The sequence below is a fragment of the Acipenser ruthenus genome, chromosome 4, assembly GCF_902713425.1.
Source record: "Acipenser ruthenus chromosome 4, fAciRut3.2 maternal haplotype, whole genome shotgun sequence".
NCBI classification, from domain to species: Eukaryota; Metazoa; Chordata; class Actinopteri; order Acipenseriformes; family Acipenseridae; genus Acipenser; species Acipenser ruthenus.
The window spans coordinates 48,168,714-48,196,223 of record NC_081192.1 but is presented as its reverse complement, the minus strand read 5'-3'; the positions used below and the strand labels follow the sequence as shown (position 1 = coordinate 48,196,223).

Here is a 27,510-nt window from a genome sequence, read left to right as displayed (position 1 = left end):
TATCAAACAGCATGACAATGAGCTAAAGTTTGAGTTCAGTTATCATTTTGTCGTTTGTTGGCTGCTAGAAGTTTTATTTCTCTAAGTTCAGTCAGTGGGTTCAATGTTTTTATTATTTATACTTTTATTATGCTACACCTTAAATAAATCGTTTTTTCCCCCTGTCCAAATTAAAAATCTACTGGTCCCAGATCAACAAATGGTTTCTACTATTACCCTGAAGATGTTAAATTATGACTTCTGCCTGCTGTCATTTTCCACCTTGTGACAGTGAATCCCTGCTAATGTTTGTTTTCTTTTATTTACACAGTAATCCAGCAAACAAGACTTGTGTTGACTGACTGCTAATCATTTACTTAACTGAGATGGGGGGGGTGGGTAGTCTCGGTCACATCCTGCTGATTTGTACAGTGATGCTACTGATTTAAGTACTTAGCCTTGGCGCTATTACACTATATTTAATACTAATACTATATTTGCGCCGGCTACTTTATTAAAATTATTAAAAATATTAAGATTATTTTCAGGTATTATCATTCAGTCCATTTTGTCTTATTATTGTACTGTAAGGTGATATGTAGTACATAATAGCTGTACATATGCACCAAAAAAACAAGCCTTTTGTTGTGATATCGTAAAAATATGTACCCAGGTGCTTGTGAGAGATATTGGGTGTTCATGTATAGAGGCTGTACGCCTTTAAGAAGAAAGGCATGATGGGATATCAGCTGAACACTTGTCAGCTGATATACAAATGCTTCAGTGCAGAGGTGCTGGATTTTTACACTCCGGTTTCATGCAACAGTTATGATGGTGACCAAACGTGTGTGAGTACTGTTGTGTTAAAAAAAATTGTTAAAATGAACAGTTGCATTAAAAAAATGTAGAATAGCGAAAAACAAAAATAGACGTTCATTAACAAAATGTCCTGAAAACATAAAGAAAACAATTTAAATGAAGCAATAAGCTCAATAATTAAGCTAAAAAGGAAGTGAAAAGGTTACCTTTTTTTGTGTGAACTCCAATAAACCTATGTTGTCTTTCTCCAGTTAAATCGTACAGTGCCTAAATAAGCACGGTAATTTACCATAATAAAAAATAGTAATGAAAAAGAAAATGTAGAACATAAAGCGCAACCAGATATAGTCAAAGAAAGACAACACATTATTCAAATTCTTTGTCGTATTATATATTTAAGGTAGGGCAAGTTTATTTTTCCATTAAAAGTGCACCTGGCTATAATGTTCTGCCACCCTGCTTACAGAATTCCTGGGGAGAACCCTGCTTAGGGACCATAACAGTCTAGGGTATTCTAAAATACTCTAATATAATTGCCATTGTGCCTACTGTACTTGTTTTTCTTCATTAAAACTATTTGAAAACTTAACATAGTGTGTTACTTTGTAGGCCACGCCTTGGTATTATACAGCAGTCATTTTCTCTGTACATCTGTGCCATACTGCTGTATGCACTGGAAGCAACTGAGAGAGGCTGAGGATTTATTGATCTTGACTCCTTAAATAAAATGCTGTTTATGAACAACACCGTGCATTATCAGACTACAGTGAAAATGTCATAACCAACCAACCCGCTACTACCCTTTGCTCTGAACCATTAGGCCAAATAACATTGCTTCCTAAATGAGGCTTTGTGTAAATCTGAGTGCTAGGTAGGAAATCCCATTAATAACCTTTTCGTTAAATATTTGAACTGCCTAATTACAGTGGGTAGCTGCAGAAATAAGCAGACATTAGCCTGAGATGTTGGACTTTTTATTTAATTGTAAGAATACAAGGCCTACTGTTTCCTTAATATTTCCCAGAGACACTGAGTGGTAAAGCACGACAAACAAGTCACAGTAATTGTGTTTTATTAACATACAAGTTATACAGACAAATTCACTACTACTAGAGTATATGAACAAGCCCTAATACAGAATAACAGATAATAGGCTAATACTTTCCCATAGCTGTTGGCTCCGGACAGTTGGACAGTCCCTTTTCCTACTGTGCTGAGTTTAACAGTGTAACAATACATATAACCTAATCCCCACCCCGTGCTTGCCACAACCCACTCATTCCCCAGACAAGACGAGAGAGGCCCTCTCATTGGGGTAGATGGAAGGATACGCGTAAAGTGATTTGCGGGTGCAAAACCCCCATAATGCCGTAAATCGTGTTTAGCAGCCATACAGTCGGATTTTAGCGGCTGCTAAAAATGCGGTGTATGTAAAGAATGGTGTTCACGTGGTGTTCTGCACCTGCTATCAAATTTGCACTTTGCCATCATTAATCCATTAAAAGTATATTGAAATGCATTCAAATAAAGAAAAGAGCATGGAATTGGGCGGGATCTGGATACTAAGTGGGTGCAAACATTACAATGTGATGTAAGGATTTTGCCCTGCACTTGGGCAATTGCTGACGCTCCAAAAACATTACGCTTCTTATACAAGGTGCAAACCATTTTAGGAGCGAGTAACTAAGAGCTGTATAAAAGCACACACCTGCAGAGACCTGGCATTGGCTTCAGGATGGCTGTGGTACACTGCCTGATGCAGCGACACTTGGTTCTTGTTTAGCACAGGCAGGAAAACCTTCGGAGGAGAAGGGCAAGACGAAGAAGACTCCAGATATTCAATACCAGGGTCACTTTGTTTGGGATGCCGGAGGATATGGTGCCAAAGCATTATCATCTAACTCCGCAGGTCATCCTTGACATCATAGCTAAACTGAGGGATAAGCTAGACCTCAATGCTAATCTAGGGGCCGCTATGCCTGCACATGTGAAAGTGCTGTGTTCGCTGCACTACTTTGCCTCTGGTTCCTTTCAGACCACAGTTGGAATGTCTGGAGGGATAGCCCAATCCCCCTTTTCCAGAGTGCTAGGTAAATTTCTGGATATCATGCTGAAAAGGGCAGGACAATACATATAATTTCCTAAGGATACTAGCATAACTGATGTTGGCTGAGGCTTTTCCAAACAACTCAGTTTCATGCTGAGTGACCTCAACTGTAAGGACTCTCAGCTCCTTCTCAGAAAACGTTTCTGTTCTTTTCCACGCACCATTTATTTATTTGTTTTTTGGTTTGTATTTTTGTGCTCCACAAATGTCATACAGTGCCTACTGCTCTTTGTAGTCTGTCACCTCTAGGCTGCAAGCGCGGCCACTAATTAGACCGATGCGCTCATTGAGACCCTCATTATCATAATTGCGGCTCATTATTTGTGCGTCTTAAGCTTACATAGGCCGCAGTACAATTAGAATTTTCCAAGCGCAATTGTTTGCACTGCGTCTATACTTACATCTACCCCATTATCTGTCTTTTCTCAAACACGGACCACGAACATGTCTTGGCCAATCTTGACTTGGCAGGTAGTCCTCACTTAAAGAACAGATGTCACCTCTCCACAAGGTTCTCAGACATTACATGTATAGGACAAGTTCAGGGCTCAGCAAGAAAGAGTTGGTCAATTAAATGATTATTAAAAGTATATTAAAATACTAAAATGGTTAAAAGTACTAGATGTTACATAATGTTAATAGCAACCCCCTAAAGCATGGATACAAAATAATACTTATTTTATTCTTCACTCTTCAGTTAATTTTTGTTCAGGCTTACAAAGGCTTTTTTCTGAACCAGTCTTTCCACTAGCATCATAAATTAATATTGTAATCATAGTTGTGTAAGTATGAGAAACCAATCTTAACACCAAAAAGAACAGACTCCTAGTGGGTTTATAAGTGACATGTTGATTTCAACAGCACTTTGCAGGATATATTTAATTAATATTTAGAGATTAAATAATATTTTTGAATGTAGTGATGAAACACAGTTTAACCCTAGGTTTAAATAACTGATCTGAGATTTGAGAGAACACTGGATTAACAGACACACACAGACAGACAGACACAGACACAGACACAGACACACACACACACACACACACACAGAACTGCAAAACAAAGTGGGGAACTCCAGTCCCAGAGGGCCGTTCCACACAAGACTTAACATGCATGATGGTGTAATGAACTGCTTTAAGGCTGGCCTTGATGGAGTTTTTAATTGATTCAATTAAACAAGTATGAACATGGATTAAACTAAGACCTGGGCTGGAGGGGCTATAGTTGCCAATCCTTGCTGTATCCCGTACTTGTGAAGCTTTCTTGCAGACTGAAAAGTGACAGACTTCTAAAACGTAGCTGTCAAACTTAAACTGGCTGAATTGTTCATCTGGCAATACCAAGAAAAATGATGCCAAAAAAGATGTCTTAAAAATCAGTTGGTCACCAAATAAATGTGACATTCGAGTTATGTCTCTTATATGACACAAAACTTAAAAGATTAACAATATAGATTCGCTAAGAATCATTCCATTGGTGAGCAGCTTTTGTAGGAGAAACTCATTTCAGTTCACAGCAGCCAATGACTGTAATGAGTTACACAAAAAGTTCAAATTCGGACAGTTCATATCTGACGTTGTTTTTAGCCGTAGGGTCGACTCATTGCTGACTGACATCTGTACCTGCTAAGTTGCTGCTGAGCATTTGTTGTTTGCTCAGCAGCAACTTGGCAGAGGGTCATGGGTTCAATCCCTTGTTGGGGACACTGCTGCTGTACCCTTGAGCAAGGTACTTTACCTAAATTGCTCCAGTAAAAACCCAACTGTATAAATGGGTAATTGTATGTAAAAATAATGTGATATCTTGTAACAATTTTGTCTTGTAATAATCTTGTAACAATTGTAAGTCGCCCTGGATAAGGGCGTCTGCTAAGAAATAAATAATAATAATAATAATAATAATAATAATAATAATAATAATAATAATAATAATAATAATGTGAGTCTCTTGCCAGGTCATCATTGTAAATGAGAATGTGTTCTCAATCTACTCATCTGGATAAATAAAGGTATTGATTGATTGATTGAAATCTAATAGTCTTTAAGGTCAATTTTCTAACCTGTTAACAGCACTCGAAACACTGTTGGTGCTCCTCCTCATGATCCAAAGATCTCTTGATTCCCTGTGTATTGTTTCACATTATGTAGCTCTACAGATTTTAAAAGTGTAAATTGCTGTTTCCTTATGTAACTAATCATGTGCTGTACATCAGACTCACTTCTAATGATAATCTATGGCTTTTTTATTGAAAAATCATGGAAAAAGGATGTTTAGTAGGGGGCATTGAGATAAGAAATCCCCCCCCTTCAGCTATTTCAGCACTGCAGACCTGTATCTAGGCCCACAGAGAGGATGGGGAAATTTCCCCAGGGCCCAATGCCCCAAAGGGAGCCCTGGAGAAGGGGGAACTTTTTTTCTCAAATATATAAAATGTTTTTATAAATAGCCCTGCACAAGACCCTTTGCATTCCCATCACCACATTAAAAAAAGAAATAACTACAGCACTGTACACCGACACAATGTGCTTCTGTTGTGTAGTGATTGTGCACGTGGCGGCAGTGCAGGTGATGTCAAACACTTCCTTTCACGCAATGATCTTTTGCATTTCATATTTTACTACACCAAAAAGCTGAAAAAAAGGCATAGCAATTTTATGTATAGTTTTTAAAGACAATCAGACTTTTAAAACTGTAAAAAGAACCCTAAAATTACACAATTACACATTATGAATTTTTCTGTTATTAAGATCTATAATTTGCTCAAAACAACGCTGTGCTGCAGTTTGTTTGAAAAATTCTATTGTGTAAAATAAATAAAATACTTTCTTCAGCTGATGGTAAAGACAATTCGAGAATGATCGGTTATATTGCTTAAAATACAAATACAGTAGATGTCAGTTATTAGCAACCCTGATAAAGACACATACATCGCAGCGTCTATTTTATGTATCAGTTTTCCTAATGCAGCTGTACATTTATTGAGTCTGAATGTCGTCTGTCATCATGGCTTCAAAACGTGTAGACCTTTCTATAGTCTATAAAGTTCGGATTCTGGAGGCACTACGTGAACCCGGTGCTTAACAAGTAGAGGTAGCAGAAAAGTTTGGCATCTCAGAATCTGTTGTATCCCGCATTTTCAAATTGGCTACGAAGCTGCACGCAAAATTGACAACTGTAGGTGGTGAATCGTAAAAAAAAAAAAAAAACAACAACATTGGACAACTACTTCTTTTAAAATGATGCTTCTGTATTAAATGTAAGTCCTGTATACCAAGAGTGTTTACTGTTTAATGATATTGATAGTACATTGTTGTAGTACTATGTGTACAATAATTGTGTATACTTTTTGGTTTTACACATCCATGTAGTATTAGTAAACAGTTTGTTCTGATATTTGGTGTTTTTTGTGTTTATTTTTTAACACTGTAATGAACTAAGACATGTATTTCAGTGCGCTGTTTCTACAACTATAGTATTGTAACATTCTCCTTTGCAGGAGCATATGTCGGCCTTATGTCTTTCAGATTGCATCACCTACCAGCCCTGACCCCTACCCCGGTGCACGCTACACTACATTGTTTTTCCATATACATACACTTGAAAATGTGGCTTCTCGCTTTATAACAACGTTCGGTTAATAACAACCTTTTGCTGGGGACCGAGAGGTTACTAAGGACCTGTTCACACTGGAGCTTTTTTTCGTACTCAGTACGGTTCGTTTGGAGAGCAGTGTGAACATCAAAGTTTGATTGGCAAACAAACCGAACCAAACCAAACCGAACTGAGACCACTAGAAGAGGTGGTCTCAGACCGTTTGGCAAAATAACTGATTTCGGTTCGCTTAAAAAACGTGAATGTGAACACTGGACGGTCTCAGTTCTTTTGCAAACAGGAAACGAACCCAGTAGATTTGGCTGTACAGTAGCGTACAGTTACTGCATACACAAACAGGTGGTAAAAATGTCCAGATGAGTGATATAGACATCGGGGGGAAACAACAGCATTGTTAGAAATTTGATCAGAAAAAATAAAAATTAAAATCTGACTGACAAAACCCAATGTATTACCTGTAATATCAACATACCTGGGAATTTATTAAAAGTACCGTGGCTCCGGTTGGTTGGTGCGATTGCTATAAACTCTTTAAAAAAAAAAAAAAAAATCTGTTTTCTTTATTTTTGTAGAATTGTTCAAGTTCATGTTGAATGATGTGAACTTCCTCCAATCGCTTTCATGATTCATCACTGATACTGGAACAAAAAAAAATCACATTTGCAGAAAATACAGCTGCATGTGGATTACTGTATACGATGTTGTGCGAGGGAGTGTGTAAGTACCAGCTTTATTATGCAATATAGTACCGTGTTTAAGTTAAACATTCCGTTTTTGGCTCCAGTTCTTAACAAACGTCTGTTTGGGCAAAGTTATGCTTGGTGCGTACGTAAATATGTTTACCAGTGCTGCTTCTGCTGCTGCAAAAAAAAACTAAAATACAAAATATTGTATTAAAAAAAGGACTCATTTTTTTTTCTAAATTTATTATATGTTCCTGATTTTGGTTTAGTGAACTTAAAGAAAGGAAAACCATGCTCTACAGGAGGATGTCAGTCTCAGGGTTTGCCAAATAGTTCCCAGGTATGAATTACGTGTTCGCTGTTGTCTTGCATAAATGAAATGAAACATAATTTATTTATTTATCGCTGTGCACACTCTATGCTAATGTTTTACACAAGGAACTATATTCCTAAAAAATACATTCCTTTATATATGTTGTCATTATTACAATGCCGTAGTTCTTTTTTTTCAATACAAGGATTTTATACAAACAAAAAAAGCAAAACATTAAACAATATATGCAGTAGGCTACTGTACTACTATTGTATTTGAATATTTTACATAGCTTGAAGAAGCAATGCCAGAAAATGTAAACATCCGATGGTCTTTTATTAATAAAAAACGAGTTCACTTGATTATTTCAATATGAACACAAGTGAACTGAGTCCTGGGAAAACACGGAAGTGAACCACGAAAACGAGCCCCAGTTAATTTCCAAACGAACTCAGTACGTTTGTACACAAGGCAAGTGTGAACAGCTAGCACGATGATACATTGTTTCAAAGCAAACAAACCGAACTAAGGACGTTTGAAATTAACCCAGTGTGAATACCCCCTAATAAACGGTAGCTACTGTATATTTACTAATACAGGATATTTGGTTAAGAGCAGAGATGAGTGGTTTATTTTTGGTACGGGAGAAATAAAATAGTGTATAGCAACACCATTAAAATATATTTTAATGCTAAAAACGTTGTTATTTGATTATTAAGTAAGCTTCCAATTACTGACTATTACACATGTGGAGTTGTACAAAAAAAGAATTATTTATTCACTTACCAAAAGAACAAGTTTGAATACTGTAAATAACTTAAACATAACTACTTTTAGGCAAAGTAAACTATCCTGCTGCAGATTTTAATTGAGATATTGAAACTTATACGCATCGTTGACAGTTTCCTTCAAACCCATTATCAAAATACAGTATCAGTTGAAAAGATCTTCCTCAGACACTTTGCTAAGAATCATTGCTTGGTTTAGAAGCAGTAATGGTTGGTTGGTTTGCAGTAATTACCAAGTTTGTGTAACGCCAAGCAAACCCCTTTGTTATTGCACTGACCTATCTTTGTGTAAAGCCAAGCAAACACCTCTTGTTATTGCACTGACCTATCTGACTGTCAAGTTGATTTCGCAGGTTAAGAGTTATACAGTTCTTGAAAATATTCTTAAATCAGATATATTTTTTAATCATGATTTTGTGTAGGCAGTGTAACAGCAACTTCTGTATGTATGGCTATTTATGAGTACAGACAAGTTGGGAATGAAGTTCATTAAAAAGTAACTGTTAGATAACTTTCACAGACCAGCTTTTTACTGAAATGTTGAGTTTGTTTACATTTTGCGAAAAGCTGCCTGCTCTTTTTTTATGTATGTGTTGTTGACCCCAACTAGGCAATAAAACTGGCATAAAACATACAGATTAGTTTAACGGTTTAAACCAAGTTTGTTATACATGTATAAAAGTTTAACTTGTTTACAATATTGTATGTCTTGGACAAGGGGTGGTTGTTTGTGCATAAAACATTCATGAATATGGGGCCCATGATGACTGTGAGCGGCCCTGCCTGTATCCAGGTCTTGGAAAGATAACTACATTAATTATATCTATGTCTATTTTCATTATTGTGAAAAGTTACATTAAGAGTTAACATAGTAGCTGTTTGGTCTAATAATATTCAGTTGAGTGTCATAGGAATCTCAGTGTAAGTCTGTGCTCAACCATGAGGCTGTCTTGACTAAAACATGACAAGCATACAGTAAAGTTAAGGGACTCATCCATTGGTAAACAAAATGGGTTACCCAAAGTGAGTTGTTTTTTAAATGATTGATCTGTGGTTCCATTGTAAATAAAACAGCTACTTTTGCCCAAGAGCAAAACTCTTTGTAACAAATCACTGATTCGCAGACTATCAAATATGATTGGTATAAACCACAGCTGGTTGTTCTAGATAAGGCAGGCTGAGTTAATAAGCTCATTTTCAGAAGCTAAAGTTTGCAGGTGCATTTAACCAGATGCTCCTAGCTGCTCTTTTTAGAAGTTGTTGTTGTTGTTGTTGTTGTTGTTGTTGTTGTTGTTGTTTTAAAACCAATTTACATGAGTATATCTTAATCATTTCTCTTTCCACTGCAGGTTTTCTGTCAAGACCCTCATTGACCGCTCCTGTTTAGATACCATTGATGACTCCTCTCCCGAATTCCTAAATTTTGTGTCTATCTTGGAGCAAATTCTGAGTCATCGGCTGAAAGGTGACAAAGGCCATTTTATAACTCCTTGGGTTTGCCATTATTGTTAGTGCTGAGAAGCAGGTAATCTGGCCTCGCTGAAAGATATACAATAAAGACATTTATAGTTGTTACTTTGGGCCTAATTTCCTAAAAATGCTCCTTCCCAGCAAAAACTTATCCAGGTATTTGATGGTTTAAACAGCTCTTTAAAAAGTCTGAGAATACTTGCAATTCCTAGTCTTCGAAGATAAAGTAGAGTTCTCGCTTCAACAGTCTGGTTCCCTTCCATGGATCCTGCTGCCCTGTGCTCACTTGCACTGTTTCTCTAGATCACAACCACTGAACTGCTGATCTCTGTAAACCAAAATCTATTGAACATGTTTACTCGCCAGCAGAATCCATCAGAAACTAAAGAGTGCATTACAGTAGAGAATACTGGTAAGACCACCAGTAGAAATCATCAAGTCTTCATCAGTGCCAATCTGAGAGAAAGGAAATCATCTAGGGCCAAATCCTGCATTACATTGTTGACCGAATAGCCGAGCAGCATGTCTGACATACCAACCCACAATGAGATTCATTTGAAGCAGTGTGAATAATATTCAGTTATCTGCTGTAACTGATGTACTCTGCTACTGTAGAAGTCTTACACTTTTGTATGAATGAATATGAATAATGTGTCATTATTTGCTTGTAAGTGGCTCCTTATATCACAAAATCTTTGGAATTATATACCATTAATCATACTGACTTTGGAGCATATTTATTATTTTATTAATAATTTCTATAAATATAACAGAAAATGCGACTAGCTGTAGGAATGTTTTACCACCTACACATAGCAGCAAGAAAACTGAACTTGCGTAGAGCTAATATGAATGAGCAAGTCAGAATAATTGGCAAATGTTATGCCTTAGAATCCACGCAGTAAAATTAGCTTTTTAAATTCCCATTATGCCTGTCAATCAACATGCTGTACTGTAAAGTTTCACACAATAGTCCGTCTCCCACCAGTGGCATTTAGTACTGCCTTAGTGTTTAGCAGATTGGGGTATAATTGGTGGTTGTAATGTATGTATAAAACATGTGGGTGTATTAGGAGCTCAGATCTAGCTATATTTGTATACTGTGAATGCATATTGAGTGAAGACATCCATACATATGCACCCTGTCATCTTTACATGTCTGTGTGTCACATTTAGGTGTGTGTGTGTGTGTGTGTGTGTGTGTGTGTGTGTGTGTGTGTGTGTGTGTGTGTGTGTGTGTGTGTATATATATATATATATATATATATAGTGTGTGAGTGAGTGAGATGTCGGCACACTTAGCAGAAGTTATATCACGATGTGGAGAAATTAGGAGTTTTCTTTACATTTGTATGTAGTACAGCAGGGTTCTACTTCTGGTTGTCTATGAGAAAGTTCCTCAGTGCCTCTGCCTTACTGTTGGTTGCTCCTCAAAATCACACAAGTCTAGTTTTGCCAGTTTTATTTAGTTTTAATGTGAAATGTGTAAAAAAACAAAAAACACAGTTTTACCTCGGCATTTGATACAGTGTTTAATATGGATGTTATACTGTGCAATTTAGTTTTGCATTGGATTCTGCGGTGTTTGAGTATACTTCTTGCTGGAGCGTTGCAGAATGATGCACACAGCAGCTGGAAGCTGTACACTTCATGCAGCTTCATCCAGTGATGCCTGTGCACTCAGTACATAACATTTGGAAAACACATTACAATGGAAATAAAGCAAATTACAAGATCTTGCCTGGACATTCACAATCAATTGTCACCACCCACGTCAATATGGATGAAAGTGGAGCAGAGAAATCCACTCCACTCCTTTTTTTAATTATTATTATTTATTTTTTTTATATGGATTATATTTTCGAAGACTCTTCACAAATAATGATTTTCTGATATGGCTTCACTACCAACTGTAGTAAATACTGTTTGATGATCTAAACGGTCTACTGTATAAAACGTACTACTCCAAACAATCAAAGGATTATTTCTGTAAAATTCACTTACCTTGTTCCAATAAAAACTGGGGCTGCAGCTGTTTCCATCTGCAGTCTACAATCCAGTCTGCAACCAGACACACAAAATTCTGTATGTGTGTATCATATACCTGTATTTAGCTGACTAAAATATATTCACAAACCTCATTCCGTCTCTCATCCTTCTCATTGGAGGCTGATTAGTTAACTTCCACCGTTGGCACGAAAACAAGTTTACAGAGTTTTGTCTGACCCCTAACTGGGGATGAGACCCAATTGAAACAGATGGAAACATAGCTTTAGAGATGTATATTTTTAAGTGTAATAAATACCCAAATGCTGTATCGAAAAAATGTCTAACACCCCTTGAAAGTCATTTGATACATTAGTTGAAACATAGCAAACAGAGAGTATTTGTAAGAGGGAAACACAAGATGGGGCCATCTACTCGTTGGGGTGCCTCATGGCTCCAGTTCTGGTCACCACCACACCAAAGGGACATAGTGGCCCTGTAGAGAGTCCAACAAAGAGCAACCAGACTAATCCCAGGGCTTAATGGAATGAGCTACAAAGATAGGCTGAAAGAACTGAATCTGTTTACACTAGAACAATATGATAGAAGTATTTAAAATCTTAAAAGGAGATGACATACTTAACCCTAACCAATATCTTAAGTTTAGAAATTATGTGGAGATAGAAAGGACAGAAAGAAGACAGAGAGTAGCAATTGTATAGAATGGGTTATCTAGTCTTGTTGCTGGGGCAGAATCCTTTCGATCCTTTAAGACCAAACTTGACACAGTTTTGAGATCAATTGGTTACTAGGAGCCAGATGAGTTAGGTGAGTCAAACGTCCTCCTTCACAAATGTTCTTAAGTTTTTATGTTCTTAATAAAGCAAAATGGGTATCGGGAGATTGTTATAGACAAATATTCCAGTATATGCTGGGAAACAGGGTCCCAGTTATGCACTTTACATACATGCCCTATTGCGCATCCTTCTCTTGTCAGTATGGCATGTGATCGCCGTGGACACTAACTTAGACTTTGCACTGATTATGCTACTGGAAATGAGTGCTTGTCTACTTGGGCTTAATTTACACACACAATATAATACAGTCATTTGTTGTGACTGTCCTGGCTTCTGTTACTGACATGTGGGTTCTTGATTCCTCTTCCAGGGCAGATCACTTGGTTTGGCTACGAAAGCCTTCGCAGTTTCTGGGACTACATGCGAGTGGCCTGCAGCAAAGTGCCACACAACTGCATCAGCAGCATTGAGAGCATGGAGAATGTGGGCTCCTCCAGGGCAAAGGTGAGTAGAAACTGCTGAGCTTTCCACTGATACAATCAACTGGATCATGCTATCATGAAAACCCACCATACCATGGTGTTTTATACTAATGACATGGCGTTGTTTAAATGTAGAGCTTGTAACCATTAGAGAGTTAAGATGAATGCTGCCATGAAACCAAACCAGCTACTTCTGTCTCAATTCCAATTCAATAGTACAGTAAAATAAAATAGGATGTTTGCCTTCATTGAAGAAAACGGTGTACCTACAGTTATAAATAGGGGTAGTTTGATCATGATATTGGGGTGTTTTAGCAGTTCAGGGACTGAACACATTCATGTGATTGAAGATTGAATGAATGCAACCATGTATCAGAACATTGTGCAAAGTACAGTGATACCATCTGCTTGTAGGCTGATTGGTAGACAGTTTATCTTCTAACACGACACTGAGCCAAAGCAATACAGCTAAGTCAACTCTGGAATACTTGAAGGAAACGAAGATAAAAGTTCTGGACTGGCCTTCGCAATCACCAGATCTCAATCCAATAGAAATGCTTTGGACTGAGCTGAAAAAAGCTGTAGCCAAGCACTGTGTATCCAATCTGAGCTGAAGGAAATATGCAAGGCAGAATGGGCATAGATTTCAGCAACAAGATGCAACATACTGGTTAAGAATGATCATAAATGTCTGAAAGCCGTAATAAAAACAAAAGGAGGACACACAAAATACTACAGCAAGGGTGCCAATCATTGTGTCATGAACGAATACTTTAAATTGAATACATTTGTTTGTTTTTTGATAGAGTATTTGTTAAATTTACTAGAACCTGTGTGTTGTGCTTTTTGTTTTATTATTTTATTTTATTTATTTTATTTAAGTTTACCAAGTGCTTGTCCTTGATCAGTTAGCTTGAATTATGATACAAGTGCAGGGTGCCTATACTTTTGTCTGCAACTGTGTACTGCATGTAAGGTTTGTATGGAAACTCTTCTGGTTTGACCTGAATGTGTGTAATAAACTTCCACGATCATGGGTCCTTATTTAGAAATGGTCTGACATAGAAATGTGTTGGTTTCCTGTGCTGAGTGTAGTGTAGGTTTTATACTGCAAATATTTGTAGATTTTGGCTATGAAATGAATGAGCTTTTTGTAGGCTTATGTTCTAGAGTGATATTCATTGTACTCCACGTTAAATCATGACATGAGTGTTGTTTGTTAACCAAGAGCCTTGCTGCCCATGGGGACTGGGAATAAGATCATGGTGTTTTGACAGGTGCAGCAGACTGGAGCAGAGTGCAGAAATTTGATTAACACCTTTAGATTTGAAAGGCATGTGGTAGCACTGCATAACTCTCTCCAGCAGAAATGAACCGTGAGGCATTTACTGAAAAGATATAAGCGAGGATCATGCAGACTCTAAACCAACTAAATTGGTTTCATTGATGGTTCAGAAGCTCAATTTACTTTTTACTAGAGCTGGGTCTTCGGGGAAAAAAATTAGAAAAAGTTAATAGAAAAATCAAATATCTTATAGAAGATTTTGATATATATATATATTAAATCAATCCCAGTGAAAAAAAAGATAAGACAAATCACATAGAAAATAAGAGTGCTTATAATAGGACAGGCTAAGAAAGGCTATTAGAAGTTTGAATACACTGTCTTGTTAGTACTCAATAATGTTTAGTTTGCAAATAGAGAGCAGGCATCGTTTCATGTTGTGTAATTAAAACATTTTAATAGGGTTCTTTTTTTAATTAAAAGCTAACCACTTTTTTAAAGAATTTAAATATCTACACATCATAGTAGAGTTGGTTACAGTGCTCATGCATTTTTACTAGAGTAATAGTTACCTACAGTATTACTGTACTTGGGATACCTGCTGGTAACCTGCCTTTCTTTGTGTTTCAGGGTCGAGCGTGGATCAGGGTTACACTAATGGAAAAACGCCTTTCGGAATACATTTTAGCAGCCCTAAGGGACTTCAAGACAACCAGGTTCCAACTTTAATTCTAATGAGTAGCGAGTCTCGTGCATTCTGGTTACTGATCTAGAAGCACACAGTTCAGCATTTCCTAATACAGTTTAACCGTTGCTGTGGCTCAGGTTTCCCCCATTTCTGAGATTCTTTTACTGGATGAACAAAATTACACCTTTTGAAAATGGTTATGAAAGTGTCAGAATCTCCATTTTATTATCTTTTCATTCAGTTCCTGGTTATTTTTACCACCATTTTACTCCTCAATTTAGAATGCCCCATCACATTGCCTCCCCACAAATCCAGGCCTGCAGGTGTTTTCTTGAGCTCGCTGTGCCCCTGGTCATTAGGGCCCGCTGTGCTGTAGCTCAGTGTGGCGATGCCAAAGCCGATCTGACACAACCTGTGGAGCCCCAGACAAAGAACTTCATCTGCCATTGTCAAGCACACAGTCAATTGCTAAAAACCTGACTTGCAGAATATATTTTGCCACTGCCTGCAAAAAAAAAAAAATGTAAGAATTATACTCAAATACAGCAGAATCCAATGCAAAACTAACAATTGCACAATATAACATCCATATTAAATACTATATCAAATGCCGAGGTAAAACTGTGTTTTTTGTTTTTTACACATTTCACATTAAAACTAAATAAAACTGGTAAAACTAGACTTGTGTGATTTTGAGGAGCAACCAACAGTAAGGCAGAGGCACTGAGGAACTTTCTCACAGACAACCAGAAGTAGAACCCTGCTGTACTACATACAAATGTAAAGAAAACTTCTGCTAAGTGTGCCGACAACTCACTCACTCACACACTCACATTATATATACAGTGCCTTGCAAAAGTATTCAGACCCCTGACCAATTCTCTCATATTACTGAATTACAAATGGTACATTGAAATTCCGTTCTGTTTGATATTTTATTTTAAAACACTGAAACTCAAAATCAATTATTGTAAGGTGACATTGGTTTTATGTTGGGAAATATTTTTAAGAAAAATAAAAAACTGAAATATCTTGCTTGCATAAGTATTCAACCCCTGTGCTGTGGAAGCTCCCAGTTTACACCGATGAAAGAAATTGCCCTAACGAGGACTCAATTAACTTACCATTGGCCTCCACCTGTGAACCATTAAAGTTGCTGTCACATTTTCTGGATAAAAACCCCACTGTTGAAGGATCATTGGTCAGGCTGTGAATCTGAAGGAAAATGAAGACCAAAGAGCATTCTACAGAAGTTAGAGATAATACCAAAATAATATCCAAGTGTTTGGATATCCCAGTGAGCACAGTTGGATCAATAATCAGGAAGTGGAAGCTGCATCACACCACCCAGGCACTGCCAAGAAAAGGCCGTCCCTCAAAACTCAGCGCTCAAACAAGAAGGAGACTTGTGAGAGAAGCCACAGAGAGGCCAACAATCACTTTGAAGGAGCTACAGAGTTCAGTGGCTGGGAGTGGAGTAATGGTGCACCAGTCAACCATATCAAGAGCGCTGCATAACACTGGCCTGTATGGGAGGGTGGCACGAAAGAAGCCGTTAGCACATCTGGAGTTTGCCAGAAAGCATGAGAGTGACCCAGCTGCGATGTGGGAAAAGGTTTTGTGGTCAGATGCGACCAAGATAGAGCTTTTTGGCCAAAACTCAAAGCGCTATGTGTGGCGCAAACCGAACACTGCCCATGCCTCAAGACACACCATCCCTACAGTGAAGTATGGTGGTGGCAGCATCATGCTGTGGGGATGCTTCTCATCAGCAGGGACTGGGCATCTTGTTAAAATTGAAGGAAGAATGGATGGAGCAAAATACAGGGAAATACTGCAAGAGAACCTGCTTCAGTCCGCTAAAAAACTGAAGCTTGGGAGGAAATTCACCTTTCAGTAGGACAATGATCCCAAGCACAAGGCCAAAGCAACATTGGAGTGGCTCAAGAACAAAAAGGTGAATGTCTTACAGTGGCCCAGTCAAAGTCCTGATCTCAATCCCGTTGAGAATCTGGGCACTATTTGAAAATTGCTGTCCACAAGCGTCGTCCAACCAACCTGAACAACCTGGAGCAAATCTGCCAAGAAGAATGGGCCAAAATCACTCCGACACTGAGTGCAAAGCTGGAACATACTCCCCCCAAAAGACTTTACCAAATATTAATGTGTGGGTGTTGAATACTTATGCAAGCAAGATATTTCAGTTTTTTATTTTTCTTAAAAATATTTCCCAAAATAAAACCAATGTCACCTTACAATATTTGATTTTGAGTTTGTGTTTTAAAATAAAACATCAAACAGAACGAAATTTCAATGTACCATTTGTAATTCAGTAATATGAGAGAATTGGTCAGGGGTCTGAATACTTTTGCAAGGCACTGTGTATATATATATATATATATATATATATATATATTTTGAAATAGCAGGTTAGGGATTTCTTTTTAATTCAATGACATTATGGACAGAGGAAATCCTAATTGAGTATACATTCAGTGATGAAAAATATGAATACAATTGTTATGTGCTGTAGAACTACACATACTCATTGATATCGTTATCTTTTTTTTATTACATTTTATTATTTAAAAGTAATAACATTCCACCATGGATCTGAATCACTGAAAGATTATAAGCAGAATAAAAAGTAAACCCCTTTAGAACTTTTGGAATTTATTGTATTTCAAATGACATACATTCACTGAAGGGATTCACTGAAAAAAAATCTTGACTTCAAAATACAGAAGCATTTATAGTTAAATGCAAAGCCTGTATCCCTGATCGAGCCTCTCTAGTGAAGAGCGTGCTGAATGTGAAAATGTCACTAGCTATTGTATATCTAAACCAGTACAAGTGGATGTATAGTACAGATGTTTTTTTTAATTGGATTAAATGTCAAATTCAAAAGACAAATCAGTTTTTTCTGTAGTAAACATATTCTTGTTGATGATGTTAGTTTTGTTTTATAGTAGTGTTTATCTAAAAGATACAGGCAGCTTTATTGATATGTTTTTATAACTACTGTACACAATATACCCTGACAAAATATGCAATGTCTGTGTTTACTTGAATCTTACGGCGTCCTGCAGCCTTACTCAGTTTTGCACTAAAATAGAATAATTGTACAAATCAAATCAATACCTAACGGACTGTCACACACAGGAACTGAACACGGCTTCTCTCCCCACAGGAGGTTTTATGAAGATGGAGCAATTGTGCTGGGAGAGGAAGCAAACCTGCTTGCCGACATGCTGCTCGGACTCAATGCCATCGATTTTAGGTACTCCTTCAAATACACCTGTTTGCTTTTGGCCTGCGCGTCATATCTGATCTTTGTGGTAAAGCAGACCCCAGGCTGTACGATTTCCCCTTTCATGGCTGATTATGATTTACATTACATAAGTAGATGTTAAAACTTCATGCTGATTTTAACTCGGCTCTCGCCAAGATAAGTACCAACTAAGACGTAGCTTTACAGTAAACTAATGTGATCCATTTGCGTTTCCTTCCATCTGATGATGTAGATATCCTTCTGCCTGGTGTTGGTGGCTAAAGTGTAATGCTGGCTCCAGGGATCAGCTTATTTTGCCTCCCTGGCGCATCAGCACACACAACGGCTGTGATGTTGGCTCCAGGGATCAACCACAGTGCGGGCTCCCCAGCGCCTCAGCATGACAACCGTCTGGATTGAGCTGAGTAGAGTACATCTCTGGGGTCTTCAAGTGGGGACCTTCCATCCTTTAGTGTTTCGTCGACTAGCCCACGACACCTCAAGAGGGCTCGACGGTGACTCTGGTGTCCCAGAATCACCCCCCTCCGTCCTGCAGTCAGCTCAGCCCAGCTGACTTACCTGTGCATCAACATTACGTTTTCTATTGTGCTTGAGATCCCCAGCCAGAATCTTTCTGTCTCAACCACAGCCAGTTGCTGCTCCTCTCTGCTGCTTCAGATAAGTTCTTCACTGTGCGACGCAACTCTTGACCACTGAATCCGACGTCTCTGAGGAAGATAACCATGCACTGTAATTTGAGTTAATCATCTGAGGTTGTTATAATCCTGAAGCCAAGTCAGCTTTTCAAAAAGGTCTATATCTATAAGACAGTTGCAGTGCTCAGTTAAGAAGCACTACATTCCTGCTTGGGTTATTTTTGCAAAGCTGTGTTTATAACGTAAACAAATGTTTTTTAATAAGGAAAGTAGGAATGTACTGATCCGAGCAAGTGGGATCTCTCTGTTGATGTGTTTTTACAAGGGAACACCCAGTGGCTCCAGACTCTCAACACCCAGGAAAAGGAAAGTCATCCTTGGTGTTCTTTCACTTCCACACACATTCTGAAATGTCATTTGTTCTCTGTCTAATTTCAGCTTTTATATGTGTTTTTTTTTCATCTTAGAGTTGTTTGTTGTTATTATTGTTCTCTACATCAGCCTTTAACTGGCTTCAAACTTGCTTTAAGCTTGTCTGAAGTATGCTAAAGGCCTGGACCCAACATCCTTCCTCATTTCATTCATAATCCGTTTAGTCATGTCACATGGGACCTTACAACTGCCAGCCGCACCTACTCTCTGTCTACTTCAGTAGAGAGTGGGCGGGGCTAGCAAAGTGCACACCCTTGCCTGATTAATGGAATGAGGAAGGCTGCTCAGTGAAGGCAGAAAGGATTCTCTAGAGAAGCTCAAAGCCAGATAAAGTTAGGGTAAAAATATATATATTGTAACGAATTTTGCTGCTGTCTTTCAGGATAATGTCCTTGTGGTGTGTAGTAGGCAATAATAAAAAGGAAAACAGAACGTAGAAGGAAACACGCCAGGGCGTGGCTTTATTTGAAAACACAACAAATGCACCGTTGGTGCATACAAACACAAAAGAAAAGCCTAAACCCTTTTCTGGGTATAACTAAACCCTCTCTAAACAGGGACAGGCTACTCCTGTTTACCCCGATTTACACTCACAAGTAACTTATTTAGTTTTCCTTACTTTAGTTTATTTCTGCACAACCAACTCCGCTCATGCTCTCAGCAACTCCTCTTCACGTTCCAACACCCTCCTTCTCAACCTTACCACTCTTTTAACTCCCAGACAATTACACACTTAACCTAGAATCCTGACATCAGTGTCATCCTAGAATCCTGACATCAGTGTCATCCTAGAATCCTGACATCAGTGTCATCCTCAGGGTCTTAATGCCTCCAAATACCCTGTCCAATATAGTAACATACCTTTTCCCACCCAACATAACATTGATTCTTTTTAACATTGATTCTTTTTAATCAACCTGTAATATCCACTTTATGTTCCTTTATTAACTCTCTGATTTTACTTTTAAACCTTTTACATTATCGCCACCCTTTGTTTACCATCCAGTTGGTTTATGTTGTCTTTTCACACTATTACTTTTGTTTGTTTTATTTTAAACACCTTCTCAAAGATTTAAACAATCTTTTACCCAGATGGAGTGTGCATTCTTTACACCCACGGCTCCACAGCTGCCCAAGTTTGATCTGGAATGTACACTCCTTCACAATATATATATATTGCAGGGCAGCAGTGTGGAGTAGTGGTTAGGGCTCTGGACTCTTGACCAGAGGGTCGTGGGTTCAATCCCAGCTGGGGGACACTGCTGCTGTACCCTTGAGCAAGGTACTTTACCTAGATTGCTCCAGTAAAAACCCAACTGTATAAATGGGTAAAATTGTATGTAAAAAAAATAAATAAATAAATAAATAAATAATGTGATATCTGTATAATGTGATATCTTGTAACAACTGTAAGTCGCCCTAGATAAGGGCGTCTGCTAAGAAATAAATAATAATAATATATTATTATATATATAAAACCTTGCGTTAGAGAAACTTGAACCACTCTGACTGATTTACATCACTGGGTAGGGGGTGGTGGGGCATTAATTATGGATACAGTTCTATAGAGCTTTTCTTACAACATCGGTCAAAATCTGGAACAGCACTGCCTGCTACATATACCCATTGAACAGCACGTCCATATTAGGCAGAGAAAATTAACTAACAATGATATCAGTGACAGGTACTGTATGGGATGAAGTGGATTGAGGAACCAGCACATGTAGACATTTCCCACGTTGACCTTTTACTTCCTGGACGACTGCCTGCCCAGACAGAGTCCAATATGAATGGGGATAATGAATCTACTCTCACCCCTGGAGAGACTCTCTGGGCAGCCAGTTTCCTGTGAGGGGAGGTTCAAACAAACTCTTTCAGATCTTGACCAAAGATTGGATTTGAGTCATGGGTGGTGAATAAGCAATAAGGTTTTTATTTAGTCTCCGGTAAATTACTTTGCAAGACTGGATTGAAAGGTTCAGTGACATTATGATAGAGTGAGAAAGTACTGTATGACGAAGTGTAGCTCAGATTATGTTTTCTTTAGGCAGTGCTGGTTCACACAATGCAGAAATTGTAATGAATACAGCTTTTGTGATATGTTGGTGAAAATGCTAAATGTTAATTCTGCAGGATGAGGGAATTCTGTTTATTAGGGAATTACCTTTTGATTGTACGGTAATGGGTAGCTGTCAGTGTCCCATTCTATAACGGACCACGTCGTTTACTGAAGCACCAATGTAATTAGAAGTGATTTTCCTTTCCATTGGATTTTTTAAAAATCTTGTTTTATGACATGTAGCTGGGTGATATTACAAACATGGGTCGTCATTGAATAATATTGAATCAGACACAAAGCAATGGGTGTTGACATGCCAATTTAATAAACAACACAGGCCCGACACTAGGGTCCCAACAATGGTAATCCTAGTGCCGGATTTAATAAAGAAAATAAAACAAAACAAAGCTAAAAGTAAAAGTTTGCCACACAAGGCGAGCGCTAGCCTCTCTAAAAGAGATGTCCCGCTCCAGGAAACTACTACACTACGAAACCCACTCTATACCTAGTCTGGGATCAGATTCTCTAAACTAACCTACTGCTGTTGCTCCCGAAGTCCCGGCCTCTCAGCGATTCGGGGTCTTCCTGACGGTCTGGGCAGTGCCTTAACAGGCACCATCTTACAGTTGATGGGTTCCGTAGTAGTTATTCTGCGGAGCGGACACTCTCTCCCTCGATGTTAACACAACAAGTTGTCACTCAGTGCCCGTCTGAATGGCTGTGTCCATGCAGTAGCCTCAAACACCGGCGTTCTTAAACAGGCATAGGCACCCCGGCCACGCCCCCCAGCCAATAAAGACCACCCGATCAGCTCAGCTCTGGGCAAGTCTTCCTTTTTACTAAGCAGCAGTGCAGCTGAACTAGTGACAGGGTCCTCCCTGTCACATGGCAGTTTGCAGTTTCATTTGTAAACTTGAAAGTGTTAAAGAAATGCAGTTTTATGAAATTCAATAGTACAATCCGAATTACTTTTAGTAAGTACTGTATTTAATGACCTAATTTAACCTAGCAATATTATAAACAGGGCTTCTGTTTTTGTTAATATCATTTTTAGGTGCTTATTTTTAGCTATTTTCGAGTTTTATGTATTTTTTTTTTCAGGGCTTTGGTTTTTTATATACTGTATGAAATTAGTGTTTCGGTTACTTTCCAAAATGCTTGAGCAAGCGGAGTCTCCAACAGAAATGTAGGAATTTGCTGCCACTCAGTAGATAGATACAAGTCAGGAAGGAGGGACATTGCCCAGCTGCACTGGGAAAGGTATTATTGTTTTTTTGTAGTAGGTTTTTGTTTTTTAAATGGGAAAGGGGTAAAGTCAATGTAAATTGATTAACCATTTCCAGTGTTTATTGGCTATACACTGATTTTCATTTTTTTTGTATCAGGGGTGTTTATTATTGTTTTTTATTGGTGAAAAAAGAAAATCAGAAGCTAATTATAAAATACTATGACTAGTTAGCAGGTTGATCAAGTCATCAGCTTGTGATTAAATGAGTCACTTTTTAGTCACGCTGTTTTACATAAAGCTTCAGATATATCTAGGTTCTAATAGTACTTCTTTTTTTCTTTCTTTCTTTTTAGTTTTTGTCTGAAGGGTGAGGGCCTTAATGGTAACTGCCCTGCTGTTATAGACTATACACCCTATCTGAAGTTCATGCAAAGGTATGTACAGTTTTGTAATCTGTGTCTGTCTTAGAGGCAAATTATAAAAAAAATATTATAATATTGTAATACTATAGGGCACAATTCTATCAAAACTGGAAATGAAAAGTACAGCATTGGATATTAAATTAACAAAGAGACCAGAACTGTGATTCATTCAATAGACATTACTATATACACAGATTAATATTATATGTTAATGGTATGGGAAAAAGATTACAATAGAAGTTAAAGCTAAATCATAAATGCAGTGGTGACATACATTTTCCAGTCAAATTCAACACAAATGGTTTACCATAAACATGTTTAACTGTTACAAGAGTTACAGAACAGATAATGTGGTAACAATATTTTAAATAAGGTAATGCGTTTGGCATATAATAGCTTAAAGCAGCAGTGTGGAGTAGTGGTTAGGGCTCTGGACTCTTGACCTCATGATAAAACTATAATAACTAATAACAATAATAAACTTTTTATTAAAGCCACCATACAAATGATCTAAAGGGACTCCGTATAACTTTCGCTCACTTTGCACTTTCTGTAGACTCTTTTGCAAGTAAAAAATGTATCGATATTTGACTCGAAATGATACACAGGGTAATATGAATGCACTCTATCAAACACTGAAAACAATTCAACCAGCCGCTATTGCTGTTACTAAATGTAGCTGCACCTAATATCACAGTACAAACACAGTCAATTGAAATCACGCAGGTGTACAGGTGGATGATAATTTTGAAACTATAGTCAGACTGTACTTTCATATTTATTTGTGCATTTCTGCGTACCCTATGACCCTTTGTACCCCTAGGGTACACATACCCCCGGTTGAAAACCCTGTGCATTCAAACACTCTCCAAAACCATTATATTACTGTCTGCTTTAGTATCTGGGCATTAAGTGTTTGAATGTTTTCAATGGCCAGTTCATGATGAAAAATCCGAATTGGAAATGTGTTCACAACTGTCTCCTTCAGCTCTGATAGCATCAGTAGTGACGAGGAGGAGCTGAGGACTCTGGGTAGCAGCGGGAGCGAGAGCAGCACCCCTGAGAACAAAGGGCCCCTCATCATGGATGAGAGCAGCTGGTACAACAAGTGTAAGAGGGTAGAACAGAAATACAGACTGGCCTTGGAGCAAAAGGTAACTAGGATATAGCTACATTCAGATTAGCTGCATGGTCCTCTGTGTGTATCCTTTTCTTTTTTTTCACCCTGTGCAGAAAAATGTATTTAATGGTTTTGTTACTGTAATTCTTGATTTTAGAAAGTTATTTTCTTTTTTATCTTGAATCTGAAAGCAAAATACCTTGCTTTGATTAAATCAGTTTAAATTTTTCTTTATGTACTGTAATAGTGTATATAGTACTGTGCAAAAGTTTTAGGCAGGTGTGAAAAAATGCTGTAAAGTAAGAATGCTTTCAAAAATAGACATGTTATATATATATATATATAGAGAGAGAGATTATATTTATCAATTACCTAAATGCAAAGTGAGCGAACAGAAGAAAAATCTAAATCAAATCCATATTTGGTGTGACAACCCTTTGCCTTCAAAACAGCATCAATTCTTCTAGGTACACTTGCACAAAGTCAGGGATTTTGTAGGCATATAGTCAGGTGTATGATTAAACAATTATACCACACAGGTGCTAATGATCATCAATTCAATATGTAGGTTGAAACACAATCATTAACTGAAACAGAAACAGCTGTGTAGGAGGAATAAAACTGGGTGAGGAACAGCCAAACTCAGCTAACAAGGTGAGGTTGCTGAAGACATTTTACTGTCAAAAGTCATACACCATGGCAAGACTGAGCACAGCAACAAGACACAAGGTAGTTATACTGCATCAGCAAGGTCTCTCCCAGGCAGAAATTTCAAGGCAGACAGGGGTTTCCAGATGTGCTGTCCAAGCTCTTTTGAAGAAGCACAAAGAAACGGGCAACGTTGAGGACTGTAGACGCAGTGGTCGGCCAAGGAAACTTACTGCAGCAGATGAAAGACACATCATGCTTACTTCCCTTCGCAATTGGAAGATGTCAAGCAGTGTCATCAGCTCAGAATTGGCAGAAAACAGTGGGACCCTGGTACACCCATCTACTGTCCGGAGAAGTCTGGTCAGAAGTGGCCTTCATGGAAGACTTGCGGCCAAAAAGCCATACCTCCGACGTGGAAACAAGGCCAAGCGACTCAACTATGCACGAAAACACAGGAACTGGGGTGCAGAAAAATGGCAGCAGGTGCTCTGGACTGATGAGTCAAAATTTGAAATATTTGGCTGTAGCAGAAGGCAGTTTGTTCGCCGAAGGGCTGGAGAGCGGTACACAAATGAGTGTCTTTAGGCAACAGTGAAGCATGGTGGAGGTTCCTTGCAAGTTTGGGGCTGCATTTCTGCAAATGGAGTTGGGGATTTGGTCAGAATTAATGGTCTCCTCAATGCTGAGAAGTACAGGCAGATACTTATCCATCATGCAATACCATCAGGGAGGCATCTGATTGGCCCCAAATGTATTCTGCAGCATGACAACGACCCCAAACATATAGCGAAAGTCATTAAGAACTATCTTCAGCGTAAAGAAGAACAAGGAGTCCTGGAAGTGATAGTATGGCCCCCACAGAGCCCTGATCTCAATATCATCGAGTCTGTCTGGGATTACATGAAGAGAGAGAAGCAACTGAGGCTGCCTAAATCCACAGAAGAACTGTGGTTAGTTCTCCAAGATGTTTGGGCCAACCTACCTGCCGAGTTCCTTCAAAAACTGTGTGCAAGTGTACCTAGAAGAATTGATGCTGTTTTGAAGGCAAAGGGTGGTCACACCAAATATTGATTTGATGTAGATTTTTCTTCTGTTCACTCACTTTGCATTTTGTTAATTGATAAATATAAACTATTAACATGTCTATTTTTGAAAGCATTCTTACTTTACAGCATTTTTTCACACCTGCCTAAAACTTTTGCACAGTACTGTGTATATGTATATGTGTATATATATATATATATATATATATATATATAATAATATATGCTGGTTTCAGTGACCCTGATTAGCAGAACTATTGAAATACCTGATGTTACTTTGGGTAGTGTAGTGCAAGATTACAGCTAATTGCTGTCTGTGAAACAAACTGTATTTATAAATTATGGATTCTCTTGTGCTGAAGAAAGCACATATTTTGTAGTTTAACAAAGATTTAGCAACTAGTTCCTGTGGTTAAAAATAAATTCCATTGGGAGAATCATAACTACTTTATTGAAAGCCTAGGTTCTGGAGGTCAAACCTGGGTGTCATGTACAGCCTGAGGTGTTTAAACTTCAGTGCTCCTGAGCCTTCTCATCATAAGTAGGGGTCTACCTAATTCGCGGAAATCGAGGAAATTGAGGGGTCACCGCGAAATTCACCTCTTTTTAGTGGCCAATGCATACCGGACTAGTACGGAGAGAAAAAAAAATACACTAGGACCGCAATGGGCACAGACAAACAACAGCCAATGAGTAAAGACAGATAACAAATGGGAACAGACCAGGGAAGACAAACAGCCGCTGCCTACTTGATACACGGGAATACACACAAAAGATAAACAAAGCAGCAGCAGAATACAATGGGGAGGGAATAACATACAGCATGTAAACGCAAATAGACAGCGGGGAATACAGTACAAAAACACAGCTGTACAGATCACAACAGTATCTTCATTCTGTAGATAGACTTTTTTTAATTCCTTCGCCTGTGTGCAAAAAAACGTCCTTATGACAAATAACTTTTAAATAAAATACTTAAAAGTGGTTAACTTTCTTTACTGTTCACATGACAACGATGTTTTAGTCAGCCTATCAGTGCGTCTGTACTGGCTTTTCTGTGACCTGTACTGTACAGTAGGAGGTGGGACAAAGTCAGTGTTGCATTGTTATTTGGATTTAGGTTGCTAAAATCTAGTTTTCAGCATTGGAGGTAAAATACCAAAAAAAGCAAAGTAGATTTCGGCTGAGGATTGTGTCAAGACATTTCCCAAAGAAACTTTACATGCAGATGGAGGTAAATTGTTTTGCACATCTTGTAATGTGACTTTGGAGAAAATACGATTGATCGCTATTTAGCTTCAGAATCACACATTAAGCTAAAGGCTACTACAGAGGCTCCTAAACAGAACTTGAACAAATAACAGCTTTCAGAAAACAAAAAGTATTCCTGTCAGTTGTATCCAAGTTAAATCAGTACTGCAGGTACGATCCAGCACAGCCACCTTCAAACAGCCTGCTGCTTACTTTAATGCAGTTCGAATTTTAGACCTGAATAGGCACGTTTTCTTTCTTTTGACTAATAATAAAATAAATTCCTGGATGGGACAAACAACATGACAATGAACGTGCTGCATATATGGCCTTTATTAAAGAATGCCAGAGGCCCTTGAGGGTAACCG

The 27,510-nt window shown here is 38.1% G+C and overlaps 1 protein-coding gene across 2 annotated transcripts in view; it reads left to right on the top strand.

Moving 5' to 3' along the window:
- Nucleotides 1–27,510, top strand: part of LOC117400545 (RUN domain-containing protein 3B) — a 46,596-nt gene that overhangs the window by 11,917 nt on the left and 7,169 nt on the right. Inside the window, exons 2-7 of one of the 2 annotated variants that reach the window (XM_034000670.3) lie at nucleotides 9,651–9,766; nucleotides 12,925–13,058; nucleotides 14,952–15,037; nucleotides 18,200–18,289; nucleotides 23,009–23,089; nucleotides 24,066–24,231. In XM_034000670.3, coding sequence (XP_033856561.3) covers nucleotides 9,651–9,766; nucleotides 12,925–13,058; nucleotides 14,952–15,037; nucleotides 18,200–18,289; nucleotides 23,009–23,089; nucleotides 24,066–24,231 — 673 coding nt within the window. The remainder of the gene's footprint in view (nucleotides 1–9,650; nucleotides 9,767–12,924; nucleotides 13,059–14,951; nucleotides 15,038–18,199; nucleotides 18,290–23,008; nucleotides 23,090–24,065; nucleotides 24,232–27,510) is intronic. The other variant, XM_034000673.3, reaches the window with a different exon arrangement.